The sequence below is a fragment of the Lucilia cuprina genome, chromosome 3 (genome assembly GCF_022045245.1).
Source record: "Lucilia cuprina isolate Lc7/37 chromosome 3, ASM2204524v1, whole genome shotgun sequence".
In the NCBI taxonomy this organism is placed as follows: Eukaryota; Metazoa; Arthropoda; class Insecta; order Diptera; family Calliphoridae; genus Lucilia; species Lucilia cuprina.
Window position 1 is genome coordinate 64,606,023 of NC_060951.1, and position 22,934 is coordinate 64,628,956.

General features: G+C 26.1%; 2 protein-coding genes across 5 annotated transcripts; both read left to right on the top strand.

Annotated features, from left to right (window-relative positions):
- Nucleotides 1–466: 466 nt before the first annotated feature.
- Nucleotides 467–1,832, top strand: LOC111674799. Its single transcript, XM_023435455.2, has 4 exons — nt 467–713; nt 782–976; nt 1,034–1,221; nt 1,614–1,832. The coding sequence occupies exons 1-4, from the start codon at nt 645–647 to the stop codon at nt 1,708–1,710; spliced, it is 549 nt and encodes a 182-aa protein (XP_023291223.2). The 5' UTR covers nt 467–644; the 3' UTR covers nt 1,711–1,832.
- A 6,251-nt stretch (nt 1,833–8,083) lies between these two features.
- On the top strand, nt 8,084–22,930 carry LOC111674832. Of its 4 annotated transcripts, none has more exons than XM_023435495.2 (4): nt 8,084–8,289; nt 19,044–19,277; nt 22,210–22,339; nt 22,414–22,930. In XM_023435495.2, exons 2-4 carry the CDS (start codon nt 19,214–19,216, stop codon nt 22,727–22,729), a joined length of 510 nt encoding a protein of 169 aa, XP_023291263.2. In that variant the 5' UTR covers nt 8,084–8,289; nt 19,044–19,213; the 3' UTR covers nt 22,730–22,930. The 4 variants fall into 4 exon arrangements, with proteins under 4 accessions (XP_023291263.2, XP_046802351.1, XP_046802352.1 ...); XM_046946395.1 differs by lacking the exon at nt 8,084–8,289 and adding an exon at nt 15,489–15,852; XM_046946396.1 differs by lacking the exon at nt 8,084–8,289 and adding an exon at nt 15,489–15,757.
- The last annotated feature ends 4 nt before the right edge of the window (nt 22,931–22,934 follow it).

A 22,934-nucleotide genomic window follows, 5' to 3' on the forward strand; every position in this document is an offset into this window, starting at 1 on the left:
AAGTAGTTAAATCAAAATATGTACTTTCATATAGGGTTGAAATTATTTTAAACAAAAAATTAAATAATAATATGATAACGGGCATAACATGCATGCAATTTAATTGCATTAAATATAAATTACAAAATATTACATTATTATTTTGTTAATTCGTAATAGTTGTAGGAAAACTAAAGTGTTAAAAACAGATAGTGTGACCTTGAGTTTTACAGCTATAATTTATTGGGAATAACATTAACAAATGTGTAATTTTCTTCTAAAAAAGATTATAAAACTTAATTTGTTGTTTATTATTCAATTCAATATGAGGAGGTATATAGTTATAGTAGCTAACCCTGTAAGAGATTTTTAATTACACGAAAACCCTGTGGTGTTGTCAAGTAGGCAGAGTTGCTGAAATAAGTAGTATGTAGAAATTTGTTCAATTTTTTGAGACGTAACGGGTTTTTTTATTTAATTTAATTTTTTGAATATGATGCTCTAAATAGAAAAGTTTCTTAAATAATTAAAATAATTTTGTTTTATTAAATTTAACGATTTCATATTTTACTTGACGGCTTGACAATCCTAAAAATTTTCTAATAATCAAAATAAAAGCATAATATTATTCCATGTAATTGATTAATCTTAATAACTTCCTACACATGCCACTGCCAGATTTATCAAACCAAACTACCAAGATTATAAGCTTAACATTCTTTACAATAACCACAGTGAGTTAAATACCATTAAATTGAAGTTTATTTTATTTCAAAATTAACTTTTAACAATCAATTATTAGATTCTTAAATTTGTTTGCATTATAATAATAAATGCTCAAAAAGAATCGCCCTGCATTGCTGGTTGGCATGTTAATGAGGAACTTTCAAATCATTTACTTTTGATCAGTACGGGATTAGTACCGGACATAATAATGTTAATAAGTATCGGACTTGGTATGATGTTTAAAACCTCAAATATTGGAGCCGATCCTGGGGTAAGTGCACAGAGTTTTAAAGATTTTTCTTAGATCATACAAATTCCTTCTTTTCAGACTATTATTTATAATTTTATTATTGGTATCTTGAATATTTGTGCCTTATTTCCCTTTTTTGGTATCGAGGATTGCAAAAGTGATAGTTTGGGGAAAATTAAATCGGTTGGTATATACGCAACACTAGCGGGAATCTTGCATATAGCAAACGGAGTGGTTTGTTTAATATTTTTAGCTCCAGAGGAAAGGTAATATTCAAACTCTATAAATTAATTCTGATATTATAAATTGAATATTGTATAATGGACTATAAGCTAATATATAAACTGGTATATAGACTAGCATATTTATAAGATTATTTATATATATATATATTTATAAGATTATATACTTATAAGATCAAACTAGACTAAATTTTAGTGTAGACTATATAGACTTGACTATTTGATGTTATACCACATACTACAAAGTAAAACAAACACGACTTAGTACTAGACTTTTGACTATAAACAAGATTATATGCTAAACTATAGACTCACCTATAGGTTAGAGACATTTCAGAAATAAAGAAAGATTGTTTAATCTTTTATAAAGTTAATTAACATAAAATGTATCTAACATATATTTCTCTCGTTTACAGATCTGAACCAGATTCGCAACCTTCAACTTCAAATCCAACACCCAGTAAAAATTCTGAGCCGAAACCTTCTTCTTCTAAAGTATCCTCTAAAAAATAATTTATTTTCTTTACAAAGTTCTTTATGATTTGTTATTTATAATTTATCATTTATATAAGTCAAAGCTATTTATTAATGTTGCTGTAGAATTAAAAAGAAAAAAACTTAAATACATACAAACATAAAAATAAATAATTTCTTTTAAGTATATTGAACATCATGCTTTTGACCATAAACTAGAGAAAGTTATGATTATTTGCTGTCAAATGCTAGACTTTTTGCGTATTTTAAATATGTCACTTGAAAGTGGTACATGAATTGGTGAAGGTAAACTAGCCAGTTATTAAATTCAGTTGTCATCTGAGTAGAATGCTTAAAAAGTTTAGAAAATATTACATTATAAAAGTCAATTTGAAGATGTCTTATTATTCAGAAACTTTATATTCAAAAATTGCTTTCGAGAATTTTTTTTAATCTGCTAATTAAGAAGATACCCAAATTCAACAAAAAATCTTTTAAACAAAAACCTGCCTCTTTATTTAAATTTTCTTCAGCGCTTAAAAGCAATTTAATTAATATAATCATAATTATTTATTTTCAATGTTTTGTTGTTGTTTTTATTATTGCATCAATAATATTTGCAATTATTGATTTGTAATAAATAAGTTGAAATTACAACTGCTTACGTTTTTGATATCAGTTTAAGGTATGTAAGTGTTATGAAGTTAGTACTTTTTTTTTGTTTTTCATATATTTTATTTTTGCAATTTTATCAAAAATTCAATCTTTTTATACAATAAAATTGTTTTTGCTTAAAATAATTTTCTAAAACACAATTGAACGCTTCGTTGGCAATTGCGTCTTATGATGCAATTCTGTGAAGAAACAGACCCTTAAAGTGATAAAATCATTATTTTACAGATTACATATAGAGCTATAGATTAGAAATCATTAAATGAGAGCATATTTAATGAGAGCCTAGACAATAGACTAGACTATAGACTAGACTATAGACTAGACTATAGACTAGACTATAGACTAGACTATAGACTAGACTATAGACTAGACTATAGACTAGACTACAGACTAGACTACAGACTAGACTATAGACTAGACTATAGACTAGACTATAGACTAGACTATAGACTTGACTATTGACTGACTATAGACTAGACTAGACCATAGACTATAGACTAGACTATAGACTAGACCATAGACTAGACTAGACCATATACTAGACTATAGACTAGACTATAGACTAGACCATAGACTAGACTAGACCATATACTAGACTATAGACTAGACTATAGACTAGACTATAGACTAGACTATAGACTAGACTATAGACTAGACTATAGACTAGACTATAGACTAGACTATAGACTAGACTATAGACTAGACTATAGACTAGACTATATAATAGACAAGAGCATGGACTAGACTATAGAATAGACAAGACTATGGACTAGATTATAGACTAGAATATTGACTAGAAAATAGTTTAAAACAGAAAACATTTCTATTTAGGAATGATTTAGAATATGTTCAAAGAATAAATACTTTTATTAATCTGTAACATGAATCTACCACAACTTATTATAACAAACCAACAACATGTTTCTTGTTTTTTATAATATTTATTCTGTTATTGAATATCTTTTATTTTAAATGAACAACAAAATTATTTAATATTTATAAAACTGCAAAATATTCTAGAAGAGACAGTCAGATGCATCCATCTTAACGTCAATGAAACTTCCGTAGCATTTTATTGTTTATAACTGTTTCTAATTCTAATTACGTCGACAAGTATTTGTTTGCATTTAAATTTATTTATTATTGTGCCGGTAAAATTACAAATATTTTGTGGATAATTTTATAGCAATTTTTTTCTTCTTCAATGATTGCTTTAAACAGCGATCGTATTTAATGACAGATCATTAGTCGAATAGTCAGTCATTTTACTACTTAAAGCCGGTCAATAATCTTTATTTTTTATTTATTTATACATTTTTTTAATTTATTCATTATTTGTAGTTTTTAACGTCATCATTATGATGTTTAACATATTAATGATTGTTAGTTTTCGATATTACAAAATAAATATGCAGTATTTATAAATACAATTTAAAAAACTAAAATATAAAAATAACTGCATAATAAGATTACGTTTACATAGTTTTATTTATTTTTTGTAAAACTATTGTTTTACAATAATAATTAATTTAAATATTACAACATACTAGTTGGATAAATACTTTAGATAATTATTTAAGAAAATGTAGATAAACCTATTAATATCATCATATAATTTTAAAGCAGTTTTTTAGAGATGCATGTTTGAATTACCGAGAAGACTATTTGTTAAACATGTTTTAAAATACCTGACGAATCAATGAAGAATGACTTGACTGTTTTTTGTTTGTTGTTTTTATAATTGTAATATTTTAATTTATTATTGTTGTTATTATTTGTTTAAACATGGAAATTATTATACTGTATATAGGAGATGAGATTAGGAAAATACCACAAGAAAGAAAACGGACAAATTAAATGATTAACTCACGATTTTTACACGTGATTTTATGACATTTGATTAAAATAGTTATAGTCTTTAAGTTGAAGTTAATAAAGATTAAATGTTTTTTAATAAACTTTTAAGTTTTTTTTGTTGTAAGGAGAATTTTTATGGTTAGTACAAGAAAAAGTTAAGTTTTGAAGATATTTATCAAAAATTTTAACTTGATTTAGACAAGAAACAAACATAGCAGATTAGACTACAGTTAAACATTTAACTAGGCTATAGTCAAGACTTTAAACTATAATACAGTTTAGTCTAGTTATAATCTTCTATAGATTAGTATAAACTATTACATGTATAATAATAGAGTAGTTAAGACCGCAGACTAAACTACAGTTGAAAAATTAAATCAGACCCTAGTAAAGACTTTTAACATTACACCAGATTGTGTGTCTAAATTATAGACTATATTATTAATAAGACCATAATATATAGTTTTAATTATAACTAATCATAGGTCTAAAAAAAATCAGACCATAGTAAAGACTTTTAACTATAATACATTTAAGTCAAATATGTATATTAGACTAGATCGTTTGTTTAAATTACAGACTATATTATTAATAAGACTACAATATATAGTTCTTATTATAACTAATCATGAGTCTAGTAGTAGAACGCAGTGAAGACTATAGGCTAGGTTATAGTCAGTACTACAGACAGAGTCTATTGACTAGACTATAAACTTGACGAATCCATTACCAAAACAAAATAATAAAATATTAAACTACATACAACGTAATAGACATGATTTTGGTCAATACTTTAGTCTATATTTAAGAATATCAACTAGACTATAATCATAACTATAGCCAAGATTTAAGTGTAGACTATCTACTAGATTATAGTCAAGACTTGACTGCAGTCTTGGCTATAATTTTGTCTATAGTATCGGCTGTAGCAAATGCTAAAGTCTCGACCACAGTCAAGTTATTATTCATGGCTAGTCTTGTGTATAGTCTGCAGTCTTTATTATAGTCTCTAATTTTGACTATAGTCAAGTCAATTACATTATCTGAAGTGTAGTATATTATCTTGTCTATAATATTGACAACAGTGTAGTTTATAGTTTTAGCTACAGTATCAGTCTAGTCTATAGTCTAGTCTATAGTGTCTAGTCTATAGTGTCTAGTCTATAGTGTCTAGTCTATAGTGTCTAGTCTATAGTGTCTAGTCTATAGTGTCTAGTCTATAGTGTCTAGTCTATAGTGTCTAGTCTATAGTGTCTAGTCTATAGTGTCTAGTCTATAGTGTCTAGTCTATAGTCTAGTCTATAGTCTAGTCTATAGTCTAGTCTATAGTCTAGTCTATAGTCTAGTCTATAGTCTAGTCTATAGTCTAGTCTATAGTCTAGTCTATAGTCTAGTCTATAGTCTAGTCTATAGTCTAGTCTATAGTCTAGTCTATAGTCTAGTCTATAGTCTAGTCTATAGTCTAGTCTATAGTCTAGTCTATAGTCTAGTCTATAGTCTAGTCTATAGTCTAGTCTATAGTCTAGTCTATAGTCTAGTCTATAGTCTAGTCTATAGTCTAGTCTATAGTCTAGTCTATAGTCTAGTCTATAGTCTAGTCTATAGTCTAGTCTATAGTCTAGTCTATAGTCTAGTCTATAGTCTAGTCTATAGTCTAGTCTATAGTCTAGTCTATAGTCTAGTCTATAGTCTAGTCTATAGTCTAGTCTATAGTCTAGTCTATAGTCTAGTCTATAGTCTAGTCTATAGTCTAGTCTATAGTCTAGTCTATAGTCTAGTCTATAGTCTAGTCTATAGTCTAGTCTATAGTCTAGTCTATAGTCTAGTCTATAGTCTAGTCTATAGTCTAGTCTATAGTCTAGTCTATAGTCTAGTCTATAGTCTAGTCTATATAGTCTAGTCTATAGTCTAGTCTATAGTCTAGTCTATAGTCTAGTCTATAGTCTAGTCTATAGTCTAGTCTATAGTCTAGTCTATAGTCTAGTCTATAGTCTAGTCTAGTCTATAGTCTAGTCTATAGTCTAGTCTATAGTCTAGTCTATAGTCTAGTCTATAGTCTAGTCTATAGTCTAGTCTATAGTCTAGTCTATAGTCTAGTCTATAGTCTAGTCTATAGTCTAGTCTATAGTCTAGTCTATAGTCTAGTCTATAGTCTAGTCTATAGTCTAGTCTATAGTCTAGTCTATAGCTAGTCTATATTTAGTCTAGTCTATAGTCTAGTCTATAGTCTAGTCTATAGTCTAGTCTATAGTCTAGTCTATAGTCTAGTCTATATTCTAGTCTATAGTCTAGTCTATAGTCTAGTCTATAGTCTAGTCTATAGTCTAGTCTATAGTCTAGTCTATAGTCTAGTCTATAGTCTAGTCTATAGTCTAGTCTATAGTCTAGTCTATAGTCTAGTCTATAGTCTAGTCTATAGTCTAGTCTATAGTCTAGTCTATAGTCTAGTCTATAGTCTAGTCTATAGTCTAGTCTATAGTCTAGTCTATAGTCTAGTCTATAGTCTAGTCTATAGTCTAGTCTATAGTCTAGTCTATAGTCTAGTCTATAGTCTAGTCTATAGTCTAGTCTATAGTCTAGTCTATAGTCTAGTCTATAGTCTAGTCTATAGTCTAGTCTATAGTCTAGTCTATAGTCTAGTCTATAGTCTAGTCTATAGTCTAGTCTATAGTCTAGTCTATAGTCTAGTCTATAGTCTAGTCTATAGTCTAGTCTATAGTCTAGTCTATAGTCTAGTCTATAGTCTAGTCTATAGTCTAGTCTATAGTCTAGTCTATAGTCTAGTCTATAGTCTTGTCTATAGTCTAGTCTATAGTCTAGTCTATAGTCTAGTCTATAATCTAGTCTACTCTAGTCTAAAGTCTTGACTATAGTATAGTTCATGCTATAGTCCAGACTATAGTCTAGTCTATTGAATACATTCTTGGCTTTTGTCTAGTCTAAGCACTTGCCTATAGTTTTGATATTAGAATAGTTAAGATTGCAGACAAGAACATTTACTAGACTAGGTCTATTGGAATAACTTTTTACAAGTCTTGACTATAGTAATTACATATATTATAAATAATTATAATAACAATATGTAGAGCATATTTTGTATTTCCGCTCTATATGTATGTCTTTTTGATCTCTACACCCAAATAATAATGTTAATCATATCACAACAATGTTGTGTTCGTACGAAATTCTATCATATTTTTAAAAGTTTCATGTATTGACAACATTTAAATTGTACGAGTATATCAACTTTTTTTTAAAAATAACCTAAAATAAGAGAGAAAAATAATAACAAAAACAAAATATTTATAAACAAATTGAATACGAAAAAAAATAACATAAAATAAGTATAAAAAACGAGAAATTTTCAAAAAATAAATAAACAGCCAAATATATTTTGTGTATACTAAAAATCTTTTTTATAATAGTACAGTACATTGTTAAAACTACGTGAAGACGTAATAGAATTTATTTAAAAGAATTTTTATTAAATAAATATAAAAAAGGCTGCTGTAATTTTTCAATAATTCCTGAAAATAATTTATAAAATAATTACTAAAAAATATATAAACAATATAATGACATTAATAAGCTTAGGAAATAAGTGCATTTTTAATAAATATTTTTAATTACAAAATTTTGAAAATGAGAAAATTTATCGGAAAAATATAAAAAATGACGTCTGTAAAACAAATACAAGTGTGTTGTCCAATAAAAAAGTGTATGTATGTATTGAGTGATGAGCGTGTGTAATTTGAAAATAATAAACAAGATTGTTTTGAAAAAATAAAAAAAATTAATGAATTTGTGCAAACCCCTTTAAAAAATATATAAAGAATTAAAACATTTAATATTGTTACAATTGTTTTTTATTTAAATAAAAAAGCAAAGCAAGAACGTCACCTCGTTGAGCTGGAAATATTTCAGTTTTTTAATTAATTTATCATTTAAAACGTGAGACACATTTTTAAGGAGTTTTATTTAAAATAATAAAAAAAAAAATCAAATTATATTAAACAGAAACAGTGAAGAACAGTAAAGAACGTGAATTTTGCCGCAGTTATTTACATAAATCGATATTCATAAAAGGTATTTGTACCCGCACGCCTAAAAATTGTACACGTTTTTATTTAAAACAAAATTTTTGTTCCAAACAAAAAGTTAATTTTATATTTCAAGTGTTTTAATTCTTTTCCTTAAAGTTTTATTGTTCTTTGAAATCCATCAAAGTGAGTAAGAATGATTAATTTAGCGTTTTTTTTTTTGTGTTAAATAAGTGATTTTTTTGTAAATCAGTGATGGGCTTTCTTAGTCAGTAGGGAACGCAAGAAAACTGTTAATTTACATGAACAGAAAAAAGAAACAATAGTAAAAAAGTATTTTTTTGTGCTAACCACTATTTTAAAATTATTATTTAATTTCTAACTATATTTTATTAAATAACTTAATAGCTATTATATTTAGTATACTTAGTATAAAGAAAAATTATAGAAATATATATATTTAAACATCTTTTAATGCATCATTATAATTGTTATTATTTTAATCAGATAGTAAATCTGTAAAAAGATGCTAAATAAAAAAAAAATAAAAACTTTTATTGAAAACACGAACTTTTAAATAATTCCGCAAAAAACTTAAATAAATATACGGTCTATGATGATAAATTAAAATTATGGAAAAACACAGTTTTAAATTAAGTTGTTACAAACATTTGATGTAATACTTAGTTAAGGATTCATTCATGTAAAGTTTTTAGTGTCAAAAAGTGATTAATTGCAAAGTGTTTTAAGCGGAAAGTCAATAAACCTGTGAACAAGGTGTTTGTTTTAAAATTTCGTTGTTTAATTAAAAGGTAAGGGAACTAATACTGAACTAGTACAGTAATTGGTTCTATGAGAGTGGTGTGCAAGTCTATTCTACATCAAAATTTTTACATAAACGTGTACTCTAACATCGAGAATATTATGCTAGATAATAAGGGTCATTAAATACCTTTATGACAATTTATAGCAGGTCCACAAAACGTAAAAAAACTGGGAACTAATAATGAACAAGTGCAGTAACTGGTTCTATGGGGGTGGTGTGAAAGTCGATTATATATCAAACTTTTTACATAAAAATGTACTTTTACTTTGAGAATATAATGTTTGATAATAAGGCTTAATATATACCATAATGACAATCATTAGCAGGTCTCCAAACCTATCAAAAAATGGCTTAACTAAAGGTAAAGGAACTAATACTTAACTAGTGTAGTAATTGTTTCTATGGGGGTGGTGTGAAAGTCGATTGTTATGCAAACTTTTTACATAAAAGTGTACTCTTACCTCGATAAGATGATGTTCAATGATAAGTGTCAATAAATATCATTATGACAATCTATAGCAGGGTTCTGAACCTATCAAAATCCGATCCTTAATTCAATAAAAATTTTTACTATTTTTAGGATAAAAGTGAGAAAAATTCAAAACTAAAATCTAATCAAGTTTGTGTTGCTTTATTGATAAATTTTATTTAAATTTATCAATCATGTGGATTTATTGCTTTAAAATTAATATTTATTTGACATTTTAATTGTTTAATTGTAATTTGTGTCAAATGTTTAGTACATCTATTTAAGGTTTGACACTTGAGCTTGAAATCTTCACATACAGTCAGTGTAAAAAGTGTGTTACAAACAATTCATAGAACAGTAATAATCTCCGATTATCGTTATATATTCTACTGCTTATTATATTTGTTTTTTATAGAAACTGTTAAGACATCGAGAAAATAGGTGTAAATTTATTATTATTTTCCCATTAATACTAAGATGACTTTCTTTAGTCTGCAAGAAATATTGGAGATATTCCAGAACTAGAGTAATTAGAGTTCAACAGGGTCTTATATAATGCAGTCTAAAACATGTTCCATGTTTATAAACAACATGTTTCAATAGTCTGAGTTAAGTAGGATCATGTTGAGGATCATTTATTCTTAACATTTAAGCAAGGAAGTAATTTTGGGATTAGTTATGCAATTTTTGCAGGGATTATAAAAATATTAAAAAAAGCTTTTTTAATTTTGCAAAAATCTTTTATAAATTGTGGTTTTTATTAAAATATTCAATTTTTTCATTATTCAATGAGATAATTTTTTCTTTCATCTAAAATATGAATATGTATCACTTTTCTCTCTCTCTCTCTCTCTCTCTCTCTCATATGCAAAATTAAAGCACGCAAAATATTCTTCAGTATAATTTAAATTTAAAACTTTATGAAACCAACTTTCGAATTCAAAACCTTTTTTTCCTTTATAACCTGTATAATACTTGCTTTATTGAATTTATTATTTATTTATAGCTTTTATCAATTATTTATTTAAATAAGTTCCTAACATTTTATTGAATTTTTTAATTTTTATAAGATGTTTTTATTATTTAATTAATTGGCCATACAAAACGGTATAATTAAAATTGATAAACGAGTACAAAACTTTATACAATGTATAAAAAAAATATATAATTTGTTAAAAAAGTGAATGTAATCAAATGAAAACAAACTTTCATTTAAAGAAATTTCTAATTAAAGTTTTGTTTGCAAGCTAAATATTTTAAAAAAAGTCCATTGTGCTGATTTTTTTATGTAGCCATAAATTTTGTAAGAAAAATCTGTTTTATAAACGCTTCATAAAATTGAAGTGTTTTCATTTTTATCCCCAACGACTGTAGTGTTTCTAATTAAATCAGAACATATGCTTGCTTCCATTTTTTAATACTTTATGTCATTATGGCCTGAAGTGACAGATAAAACGTTTTAATTTTTTTTTAATTAAAAAAAGCGAAAAAATCTTTACATTTGTTTTATTATTCCACTTAAAACCTTAATCAAATAAATGAAGATTATAGTGTTTGTTGTAAGAAAACAGTGGTAAATTTATCACTTTATTATAATTTAAATGAAGTTTTAATAACTAATAACTACTTGTTTTATGATTAAATTTACTTGCATTATCAATAATACAGTGGGATAGGAGGAGTAGGGTTTTCTTTGTTTTTATGTGAATAAATTACCTCAATTGAAAATTATATGTATAACAGTTTCCTTTGTAGAACAGCATTATCTATAGACAATTATCTGTAAAGTAGTATTATCTATATAAATAATAAATCTCCACAACAATTGTTTTAAGCAAATGTATCTGTATAACAGTTTCCCTACAGAAAATGTATGTTTTCCCCTATAAATATATAAGTTCAAAATTTTTTCCCATATTAATTGTGTATCAAGTTTGTCTGTATAACAGTTTTTTTCTTAATTATCCGTAAATAAGTTTTCCTTAAAGGAAACGGTTTTTTTAAATACAATTGTCTGTATAACAGTCTATATATATAGAGAATTATATTTATACAGTTTTGTTTGTGCTAATAAGGGTAGTCTGCACCCACCCTTTAACTATATATACAAATCGTCTAAGAAACACTTTTTGCACGCTACATTTCGCCAGATGAAAATGTTTAATATTGGTTAATAATTTCGCCGTTCCTGCAGAATAGGGCTTTTGAGCTTATAATAATTGTGTTATATGTTTTAGAATCTCTACAAATTTCGGCAAATCTGTTCGAAATTATCGTATCCCATTTAACATTAGCCTCCAAACGAAGTCCCAAAAGTAATGACTTGAATGTGAAATTTACTTTTATACACGATAAAGTTCTACTAATAGGATCATATCATATGATCGACCATGTTCGATTATACATTCCTGTTTTAGAATAAATTTTTTTTATGCAACAGTTTTTTTATAAAAGTAAAACTGTTTTCTCTAAAAAATTTAAAAGTTTTCTCTCAAAAAAAACTTCTGTTAAAAAGTTAAATCTATTAAATAAATATGTATGTCTATCAAATGAAATAGATAGTCTAACCACTGTGCAATTTAATACTTTCTTTAATACAGTACTTCAAGTTTATCAAAATAAATAAAACAAGTTGTTGTTGTTGTTGTTTACTTTTGTTATTGTTGTCATTATAATTTCATATTAAACAATTTAGAACAGATTTAAAATTCTTCTTGAGAAAACAACAAGAATAATTCCAACGTTTTTCTAATATTTTGTTTTGCAAAAAGTAATGAATTTGATGACAATTAAATTTGATTTATGAGTGAAATATAAAATATGTCGCAGACATTTAAAAGTTTAAATACTTTTTGTGTATTTTTGCGAGGTAAAATAAATAAAATAAAATATGTTTAAACAAAATGCACAACAAAAGAAAACCTTAAAAAAATAATGTAGCAAAATGTAAACAGAACATTTAATTCAATGTTTCAGATGCGTTCCATAAAAAAATGCACATTATATATGAAACGTGTGACATTTTAATTTTACACATTTTTATTATGTTTTTGTTTGTGTTCTTTGTGCATTTTTTATAATTATTCTTTATATATTTTTTTTAAATGATGCTAAGAAGAGAGCTTAATAAGTTGTTAAATGGAAATAAACACAATATTATTGTTATTTGAACAATAAAATAATGTGTATTAGTAACAATAACAAGTATGAATTTATAGTCGGACATTGCCGACCATATGATACCCTACACCAGTCAGTATGTTAAAATTGTAGATTTTTTTTAATATAAAGCATTTAATTTGTTTTATTGTGAAATTTTTTACTTATTGTTGACAAAAAAGAGATTTACTTCAAGAGGGCTCATAGGGGAGAAGGGGTAAATATGGGCCTATCCATATAAATTTTGGTAAATGAATTTATGTCTACTTCAAAGTCATTTATGTAGATTTTGATCGTTTTATTAGTAATTATAAGTTAATTTTGACCTTCGAGTCATTTTCTGAAGGGGAATTTGTATGGAGACTAGGGTCAAATGAGGCCCGATCACTATTAAAATTAGTATTGTCATTTATTGTTCTATAAAACTAATGTTTGCTGATTTTTGGTTGACATTATAAAACATTTAACGTAATTGTGAGCCAAAAGGCCCGATTCGGGGGGTACGGTTGTATGGGGGCTAGGAGAAATAATGGACCGATTTCAACCATTTTCAATAGCGTTTGTCCTTGAACCAAAAAAAGAGTATGTGCCAAATTTCATCAAATTATCTTGAAAATTGCGACCTGTATCGTGCGCACAAGGTTTACATGGACACACAGACAGACAGACAAACGGACGGACAGACGGACATAGCTAAATCGACTCAGAAAGTGATTCTGAGCCGATTGGTATACTTTAAGGTGGGTCTAGGACCAATATTTTTGGGTATTACAAACTTCGGCACAAACGCATAATACCCTCCCCACTATAGTGGTGTAGGGTATAATAACGTTAATAATGCTGTGGGACATCATTTAAAAAAAGCCCTAAACAGTGAATTTTATTTACCTTTCATTTCCATGTACTTTAATAAAATATTTAATACTTTTAGGGACAAAAATATCCTTATTTTGCTAAATACACTTATTAATTGTAATAATTTACATTACACATTCGCAACATTAAAATATCCCAACAATTCTGGGGGATAGTTACGATCTAATGATTTGATACACCATTTACAGTTGCCACTATGTATATCATGTCGATGTATGAACACATGTTGGTGTATCAAAATGTTCGGTTTGTTCGATTATAAGATTCAAAGAGACACATTGGCCAATTGAAATACGGCTGGAAACTCGGCAAAAATACATGTTTACAACAATTTTCAACTACGACAACAGTTGTAAACAATACTGATTGAATTTATAGTGTTTATGTAGGATTTTAATCAGATATGGAAAATTCAGTACTTTATTATATAGAAAAATACCGCGGTACCCTTACGACATACGTCTGTAGTCCATAATCTAGTCTATAGTGTAGTCCATAGTCTATAGTGTAGTCTATAGTGTAGTCTATAGTCTAGTCTATAGTCTAGTCTATAGTCTAGTCTATAGTCTAGTCTAGTCTATAGTCTAGTCTATAGTCTAGACTATAGACTAGTCTATAGTCTAGTCTATAGTCTAGTCTATAGTCTAGTCTATAGTCTAGTCTATAGTCTAGTCTATGGTCTAGTCTATAGTCTAGCCTATAGTCTAGTCTATAGTCTAGTCTATAGTCTAGTCTATAGTCTAGTCTATAGTTTAGTCTATAGTTTAGTCTATAGTCAGTCTATTGTACAGTTTCAAATTTGTGCCTTTAAACCTAAAAAAATATTACTTTTGTATAACCTAGTACTGTTCAAAAATTTCAAATTTCCATATCTGGTATTAATAGTAGATCAGTAGTAGTAGTAATAATTCTCATATTAATTTTATCCATTAAACCTTCAAGATGCATTAAATTATAACAAAACAAATTTGTGTTATTAACACTCTACAGTCAAAATGTATGTTTTTTGGTTATTATTATAGTTTGTGATGGCAGGAAAATATTTACATTAATTTTCAGAAAATTTTCTATTCTACCTTGATTTGAATAATATTTATTAAAAAAAAATATCTTTGTTAATAGAGCCGTTGATGATATTTCTTTGTGTTTTCCATTACCCCAGAGATATTTTATCTTACACACTATTAGAAAAATCAAAAATATTGGTCCAGAAATTACTGAAATATTTTTGAATATATCATTTGATAAGATTTGGTATTAGCTTTCTTAATTATTTAGAATTTCCTAAAAAGTATTGAAAACTTTTGATAGCTTTCATTATAGTCGTTTCTGCCTCATTGAAGGTTGACAAAAATAAACGTTTGCTAATATATTTTTTATTGTATTAACATTATTTTCAATATTAATATGAGTATGGAAAAATTTTCACCGCATAATTTCCCTTTCTTTTGAACTAAGTTTTTTTATTTTTTGATACACACTCCCAAGAAAGCAATTTGTCGCTTTTGTTATTAGATGCCGCCTGATCGCATCTTGAATGAATTGTGTTTAAAAAAAGTCAATGAAAAAAAAAATCCAGTTTAAACACAGTTTCATTAAATATTTTAAGAGATGATTATATTTATGTATATATTGCATACTTACAGTAAACCCCAGTTAGTTGTTACTCGGTTTGTGGGTGTTTATGATACCAAAAGACATCAGTCGCAAATAAGAAAAATAACATAATATTAAAAAACAAATTAGAAAATTTTCATAGAGGATTCCATGGGATGATGAAATGATCTTGACAATTTCTTAGAGGTAATTTTCGCAGGTTTACTGTATTTTTATATTAAGTATAAAACATTTTAAGTAACAACAAAAATGTTCATATATACCGTCTTTACTTACCCACGACTGCTCTTTATTATGAAAACATTCAATAATACAATTCATATTAAACTTGTACTACGTATCGCAGCGTATCGTATCTATTGTACCTCGTAGTACTCTACGAGCAACAACGTTAGACCGAAAGACGAACTGAGTTTTTGACTTCTTTACTCAAAAAAAAAAAAAAAAAAATTAAAAGCAGCAAAAAACATGAAAAATATAAAAGTATAAAATAGAAATCTAAACAACTGTAACTGAATGTTTTTCTTTTGAAAACTTTTAGTCGATCACTAGTTGTCCAGAGTTAAAGTTCGTTTTAAATTGAAACAAAATAATAATATAAAATATATTTTTATTAATAAATTAAAAATAAAATTTTTCATTTCTTAAACTTATAAAACAAAGTAATAAATTTATTTATTTTAATATTTTATTTAAGAAATAAAGTGAAAATAAAAATCAGTTTTTAAAGTATAAAATTTATTGAAAAATAAAATAAAAAAAAATAAAATAATAAACAATATTAAAAGGTTTATAATTAAAACTGACCAACTTCTATTTTATATATCAAATGAAATAAAAAATTACACATTTTAAAGAAAAATTTTACCAAATTTGAAGAAATATTTTTAGAAATTTATATATTTTTATAAAAAAATATTTTTGTTTTTAAACAAAGTGTAGAAAAATATGAAACATAAAAATTATAAAATGTTAAATTTTAAAGAAAAAATAAAATTAATAAAAATTAAAAAAAAAATAAATATTTTTGTTCAAAATTTTTAAATATTTTATTACTAAATTATTTCAAAATTTGTTTAACTTAAAGTGTAAAATTTGAATAAAAACTTAAATGAAAACCTTTTAAAAAATCAAAGAAAGTTCTTGAATATTTAAATTTAAAATCCTTTTTAAGTCTTAAACATAAATTTTAAAATATTGACGTGACATGAAAAATTCTTTACTGATTTAAAGGGAATTTTTATAATTCGAATTTCAACCAATTAAGTGATCCTTTTAAACTAGTTACCGCAGTATACTAGATACTGTTAACAATTCATTAATTAAAGAAAATTTCCTTTTTCATTTTTGATCTTTAGATTATTTTATTAAAGGAACTGACAGACAAAATATTTTATAAAAAGTAACCAATCACGTGACTAGTTCTTTAATGGTTTAAAGCGATTTTTTATAATATTAATATAAATCAATTAACTGATAAGAGCTTTTCAAAATAGTTACCTCATTAGTACACTGTAAACAATTAATTAACTAAAGAAAAATTTCCTTTTTTAATAAATTTTACCAACATTTATTTAACGAGTGTATATATGCTAATCTTTAGATTATTTTAATTAAAGGAACTGACAAACAAAATTATGAAAAAACATAACCAGTCACGTGACTAGTTCTTAACTGGTTTAAAGTATATATTTTTATAATATCAATTTAAACTAATTAAGTGATAAGATCTTTTCTAATTAGTTACTAAACTAGTACACTGTAAACAATTATTAGAAATTTTACTTTTATATTTTAGTGAGTGTTTATTTGCTAATCTTTAGATTATTTTAATTAAAGGAACTGACACATAAAAATATTATTAAAAATAGAAAAAAAAATAAATGAAATAAATATTTTGTTTTTCAAACAATAACAACAAAATCTATTAAAACTCATTAAAGGAATTAAACGAAATAAATGAAATAAACCAAATTTATTATAAAATTTTGATTACACTTATTAAATAAAATAAAATTATAATTATTTAATATTATTTATAGCTGCTGTCGCAAAATTTAAAGTGATAATTGATAATAATTTGCTACTAAAATTCATACATTTAGTTTTTGTAGTATAATATAACTAAGTAGTTTAAAATTCTTTATATGTCATGACATGTCAGTCAGTAGTACTACTGGCTGCACGTTTGATAGTTTTACTCTATACTCCTTCTTTAATAATTGTTAATAATAAATATTTATTTTCTTCATAAATTATTATTTTATTAATATTACATTTAATTGTTTGTGAAAAAAGGCGTTTAATTTCAGTGGCTGTTTAATTATATTATCTAAATGCTCTAAAAATATTTACATATAAAATTCATTTAAATATAATGCTAGAATTTGTTAAGCGTAGAAGGTCTTAAGTTTAAATATTTATTGAAAATGGAATATATACTTAACTAGACTAAAGAAGCTGTAGTCTCCACTATAGACTAGGCAATAGGCATCGACTATAGGTTAGACTACTTTTGCGATTATAGGTCAGATTTTAGTCACAAAAGTCTCCACTATAGATTAGAACAGCGAAACGCAGTAAGCTCTCAAATAAGATCTCTCTTCACACGTACCTATGCTCACATATGTATAAAAAACCAACAAAACCAGTCAGAGAACCTTTTTTACTCTCTGCCTTTCGCTGAATAAGACACTAGGCTCGATTATAGACGAGACTAAATACGAGACAATATTCATGATTGTGCCATAGTTTTTATTTTGTACTAGACAATAGTCTCCTTTACAAGTTAGACTGCAGTCTTGACTATAGGTTATGCTATAGACACGGCTATAGACTTCATCATAACTCTCACTCATGACTAGATAGTAGTATCGACTACAGACGAGATAAATCGTCTCAAGTATAAATTACACTTCAATTACAGTCCTAACTAAAAACTAGAGTCTGGATTATAAATTAGATTTATCTCCGACTGTAGACTAGACAAATGTTTCCAATATAGACAATACAGTAGTTCGACTACGTCCAAAGTATAGTATATAATATAGGCGAAACTATAGCCTTTATTATGCTATAGGATAGACAATAAGTTCAACTAAAGTTTTAACTATCAGATTTAGCCAAACTATATAAATAAAGAGACAATATTCTAAATATAGACTATAATATATCGGATAGAATAAAGTCTCGACTTTAGGTTAGACTATAGTTTCAACTCAAATGACTCTTCTAAAAAAGAAACAAAAGTCTCGACTACAGACGATATAGTAATCTTGACTGTAGACTAGAGTACACTATATTTTCGACGTTGGACGAAATAATAGTGACTATAGTCTCAACAACTGTTTCTATAATATAATCTATCAAAGATTAGAATAATTGTTTCGTCTTTAAGTCGACTCTTGCTTGGAGTATTCTGCACTAAAAGACCCAGACTCTAGTATTACAAATTCATAAACATGTATATAAAACAAAACTGGAACTTAAGACCTTTTTTACTTGATCATTAAATTCAGCTGATACGATTTACTCCATAAATTTAAAATAATTAATTTTTAATGAGACATAAAATAAAAAGGAATTAGTGAATTATCATAACGTTTGTTGCAAAGAAAAAAGTAGATGAAAATATTTAAACTAGATTTTTATTTCAAATAAATATTCAGTATAATTAAAAAATAAAACAAACTATTAGTATAAAATTTAGGTCGACTTAAGCTTATTAAAAGGTTCACATATGAGGGTTGTAAGGTAGTGATGAAATTTATTAATTGTATTACATCAATAACTTCATTTTATTTCATAGAATTTCATTAAATATTAATTATTATATATTTTTGTATATTTGCAGTTTGTTTGTTACACCATATAATGAGGATCATTCAATTAAAGGATTAAAACAAGAAAGAATTCAATTTGGAAACAAACCTGTTATCTTTTTAACTTCTTAATAACATTATCTTGCCTTAATAATTGCAATAACTTTATCAATAACTCCTATAAACTACTGTTGGGTTAATTATGGAGTCATCATCGTTTGTTATGAAAACTTCAAATACTAAACGTTTTGTAATTGAGGACTCAAGTAAGTTTTACCAAAAAAAAGAAAATAACTTGACAATATTACGTTGTTATATTATGTATTATTAATAAATTGATTACTTAACACGTTTAAAACTATTTTCAATTTTCTATTACTATTTATTACACGTAAAAGAAAATAGCAGAAATATTTGTTTAATTTTTTCAATTGTTTTATTGTTTAACTTCGCAAAATGTGTTGGACACTTTGAAGAGAAATTATTTAATTTATTGGTTGAATATTTATTTATTTATTTTTTTTCATTCCATCTGTGTCTATCTATTTAATTACATTGTTTTTATTTCGTTAGATAAATAATTTGCTTTTAAATGTGATAATCACTGGTTTAATTTTTATTAATTGCTTTCGGAAAAATCTAAATTTTCCCTATTAAATATTCATTTGTGTTTTCTGTTTGCGTTTTGTATAAGTTTATTAAATTTATTTAGACGTTTTTATTAAAATATATATATTTTTATAAATGAGCGAAATGTAAATAAATGTAGAAAGTTAATTGTTTAATTTTTTATTTAATTTAAGGGTTAATCAATTGATTTTGCAGTTAATCATTAAAATTAAAATGACTAATAAGAAAATTGTAGAAATTTCATGAAGTAGTATTTCTCAGATTTTGCTATCATTATAGCGAATCTTTTATACGTATTTAAATTGATTTTGAAATTAATGAAATGGTTTGAAAAAATCATTATTATTTAACAGTAAAATATATAATAATGACATACAAAGGTACATATTTAGAGAATATATTTAAAAGTAAAAAATTCAAAACGTTTAAAAGTAAAAAAAATCAAAACGTTTCTGATTAATACCAAAGTATTAGGTAAATTCTAGTGTGATATATTAGACTATTAATCTGTCTATTCTATAGTTTATAATTTAAAATAATCTATAGCTTTTACAAAATTAAGTCTGTAGTCTAGAGTATAGTCTATAGTCTAGTCTGTAGTCTATTCTATAGTCTAGCGAAGTCTATAGCCTATTCTTTAGTCTAGCTAAATCTATAGTCTAGTCTATAGTCTAGCTAAGTCTATAGTCTAATATATAGCCAAGTCTATAGTATATTCTATAGTCTAGTCTATAGTCTAGTCTATAGTCTAGTCTATAGTCTAGTCTATAGTCTAGTCTATAGTCTAGTCTATAGTCTAGTCTATAGTCTAGTCTATAGTCTAGTCTATAGTCTAGTCTATAGTCTAGTCTATAGTCTAGTCTATAGTCTAGTCTATAGTCTAGTCTATAGTCTAGTCTATAGTCTATTCTATAGTCTAGTCTATAGTCTATTCTATAGTCTAGTCTATTCTATAGTCTTGTCTATAGTCTGGTCTATAGTCTAGTCTATATTCTACTCTATAGTCTAGTCTATATTCTGGTCTATAAACTAGTCTATGATATAGTCTATATTTTGGTCTATAAACTAGTCTATAGTCTAGTCTATAGTCTATACTATAGTGTAGCCTATAATCTAGTCTATAGTCTAGTCTATAGTCTTGTCTATAGTTTTGTCTATAGTCTAGTCGATAATCTAGTCTATAGTCTAGTTTATAGTCTAGACTATAGTCTAGTCTATAATCTAGTCTAGTCTATATTCTAGTATGTACTTAAATGTTTTAAACATTTTGATTTGTTGCAAAATATGTAGTGTTAAATTTGAACGTTTTTAAAGTCTTCTTTTGTTGGCTTTAACGCTAAAAATCTGTGCCATTTGATTATGCACAATTTGATCGATAGAGGAAAAATGTATTTCCCCCTATTAGACAACAACTTATGAGTTTTTCTTTTAAATATTTAACCCGTTTTATTTGGGTTTGTACTTTAATTTAAAAAAAACATGATTTAATTTTTAGAAAACCGCTTTAGCAAGGTTGAACAAAAATTCCCCAAATTAATTATTCTGTAAATTACGTTAACTCGAAAAGTCTGTCTGACTCTAAAGTAGAGCACACAAAAACATTAGCAATTGTAATTGTTTATTATAAAATCATAAATTATATAAAAAATTTAATTAATTACATACCTATTTTCGTTAAAAAATATTTTGTTTTTGTTTTTCTTAATAATGCGTAATTATTCCTTTGCAATGATATAAGCAAAATTATTTTTTTTTTATTTTAAAATGCGTTCATTGACAATTACTAATTGTCAATTAAAATGTTTTTATTTTTTTTTCACTTTAATTTGAAAGTGAATTTGAACTTCAACTTGACACTTATTAAACTCAGGTTTTTTGTTTGCTGTTGGATGTTGTCAAAACAACTTTAATATAATTTTAGGTGCGAATATGTGATGTGGGTTTTGAAATTGTTGAATGCATTGTTTACAAATAATTTGCAAATTTATTGAAGAAAAAACCCAACCGCAATAACGGACATTTAAATAAATTTCAAATTTGTACGTACTTATTGTGTACGTGTGTAAATATTTCGTTTTTTTCTGGGAAATGTTTAAAGTATTAGACATACTTACTTCCTGTTTTGTTTTTTTTTTTTTTTGTTTTTTGATGGTAAAATTTTTATTAAAAATGTAATCTTGTTTTTTCAAAATTAGTCCTTAATCTATACTACATACACTACTGTAGCAAAAACCAAGAAATAGATTAACACAAGAATATATAGTCTACAATATAAACTACGATATAGTCGAGACATTAGAGTCATGACTATAGAGTAGACTATTGTCTAGAATATGGTGTGGAGTATTGTCATGCTTATAATGTAGACTATTGCCAAGATAGCCAAACCAATAGAGTAAACTATTGTCAAGACTATAGACTAGGGAATAGACAAAAATATGGAGACTAAACTAAGCTAAAACAGTAAAGTCAATACTTTAAACATTATTATTGTCAAGGATATGGACTAGTTAGAAATTACTTATTCAATAGTTATTTAATTGAAAACATGTTAATCTTTCATTACAGTAACTAAAGTAACATCAGATGGCGAACCGCATGAAATGATGACCATGATAGCTGGACTGTCTGGTCTTTTGGCAGCTATGGTCATACTAACGGTGTTAATATTCCTGGTGGCTTGTAAAAAATCTAAAAGGTATAAGTTAAACCTTAAAAAAAACTTTACCCAAATTAAAAATTTTAATAAAAATTTACTTTTCTTTTCATTAGCAAACATGAATGTAATAAATGTTCGGAAACTGGCTCCACTGCTGGTCCAGCTGGCGAAATTCAAAGTAAATACTCTTCCACAGTTGACATCTATAATCCAAAGCAATTGCAAGGCAGATCCATCTCTGTAATATGTGCCAGAGAAGAGAATATGGGCTGTCGTAACAGCATCAAGGGCAATTTGCAAAGTAATTTGAATAAAGCCTTTGAGAGCAGTGAATTGGAATTGCAGCGGCCTAAGCAAAAGAAGAAGACCCATTGGCAAGATGAAATGGAAATTCAAAGAGAAACTTCCATACAAATAGAACGTTATTAAGTACCAAATCAAGCAATTGCAAAGTTGATAAGATGAAATGTAAACGAGAAGACTGAACGGAATTTTGGGCGATAAAAGCATCTATTGGTAGCACGATGTTGGAATCTCTAATTTTTTCGTATTAGAATTAATAAAACTTTCTAAACTAACAATAAGCAACAAACAATAATTTGATGTATTTTTTAAGCTTTTAAACTTTGTTAAT

Excerpts from the sequence above, each read along its gene's own strand:
- LOC111674799 (XM_023435455.2), top strand. The coding sequence starts at position 645 with ATGCCACTGCCAGATTTATCAAACCAAACTACCAAGATTATAAGCTTA. Across the intron at positions 977-1,033 it reads ATATTGGAGCCGATCCTGGG|ACTATTATTTATAATTTTAT; the intron begins GTAAGTGCACAG and ends CCTTCTTTTCAG. Across the intron at positions 1,222-1,613 it reads TTTTTAGCTCCAGAGGAAAG|ATCTGAACCAGATTCGCAAC; the intron begins GTAATATTCAAA and ends TCTCGTTTACAG.
- LOC111674832 (XM_023435495.2), top strand. The coding sequence starts at position 19,214 with ATGGAGTCATCATCGTTTGTTATGAAAACTTCAAATACTAAACGTTTT. Across the intron at positions 19,278-22,209 it reads TTTTGTAATTGAGGACTCAA|TAACTAAAGTAACATCAGAT; the intron begins GTAAGTTTTACC and ends CTTTCATTACAG. Across the intron at positions 22,340-22,413 it reads GCTTGTAAAAAATCTAAAAG|CAAACATGAATGTAATAAAT; the intron begins GTATAAGTTAAA and ends TCTTTTCATTAG.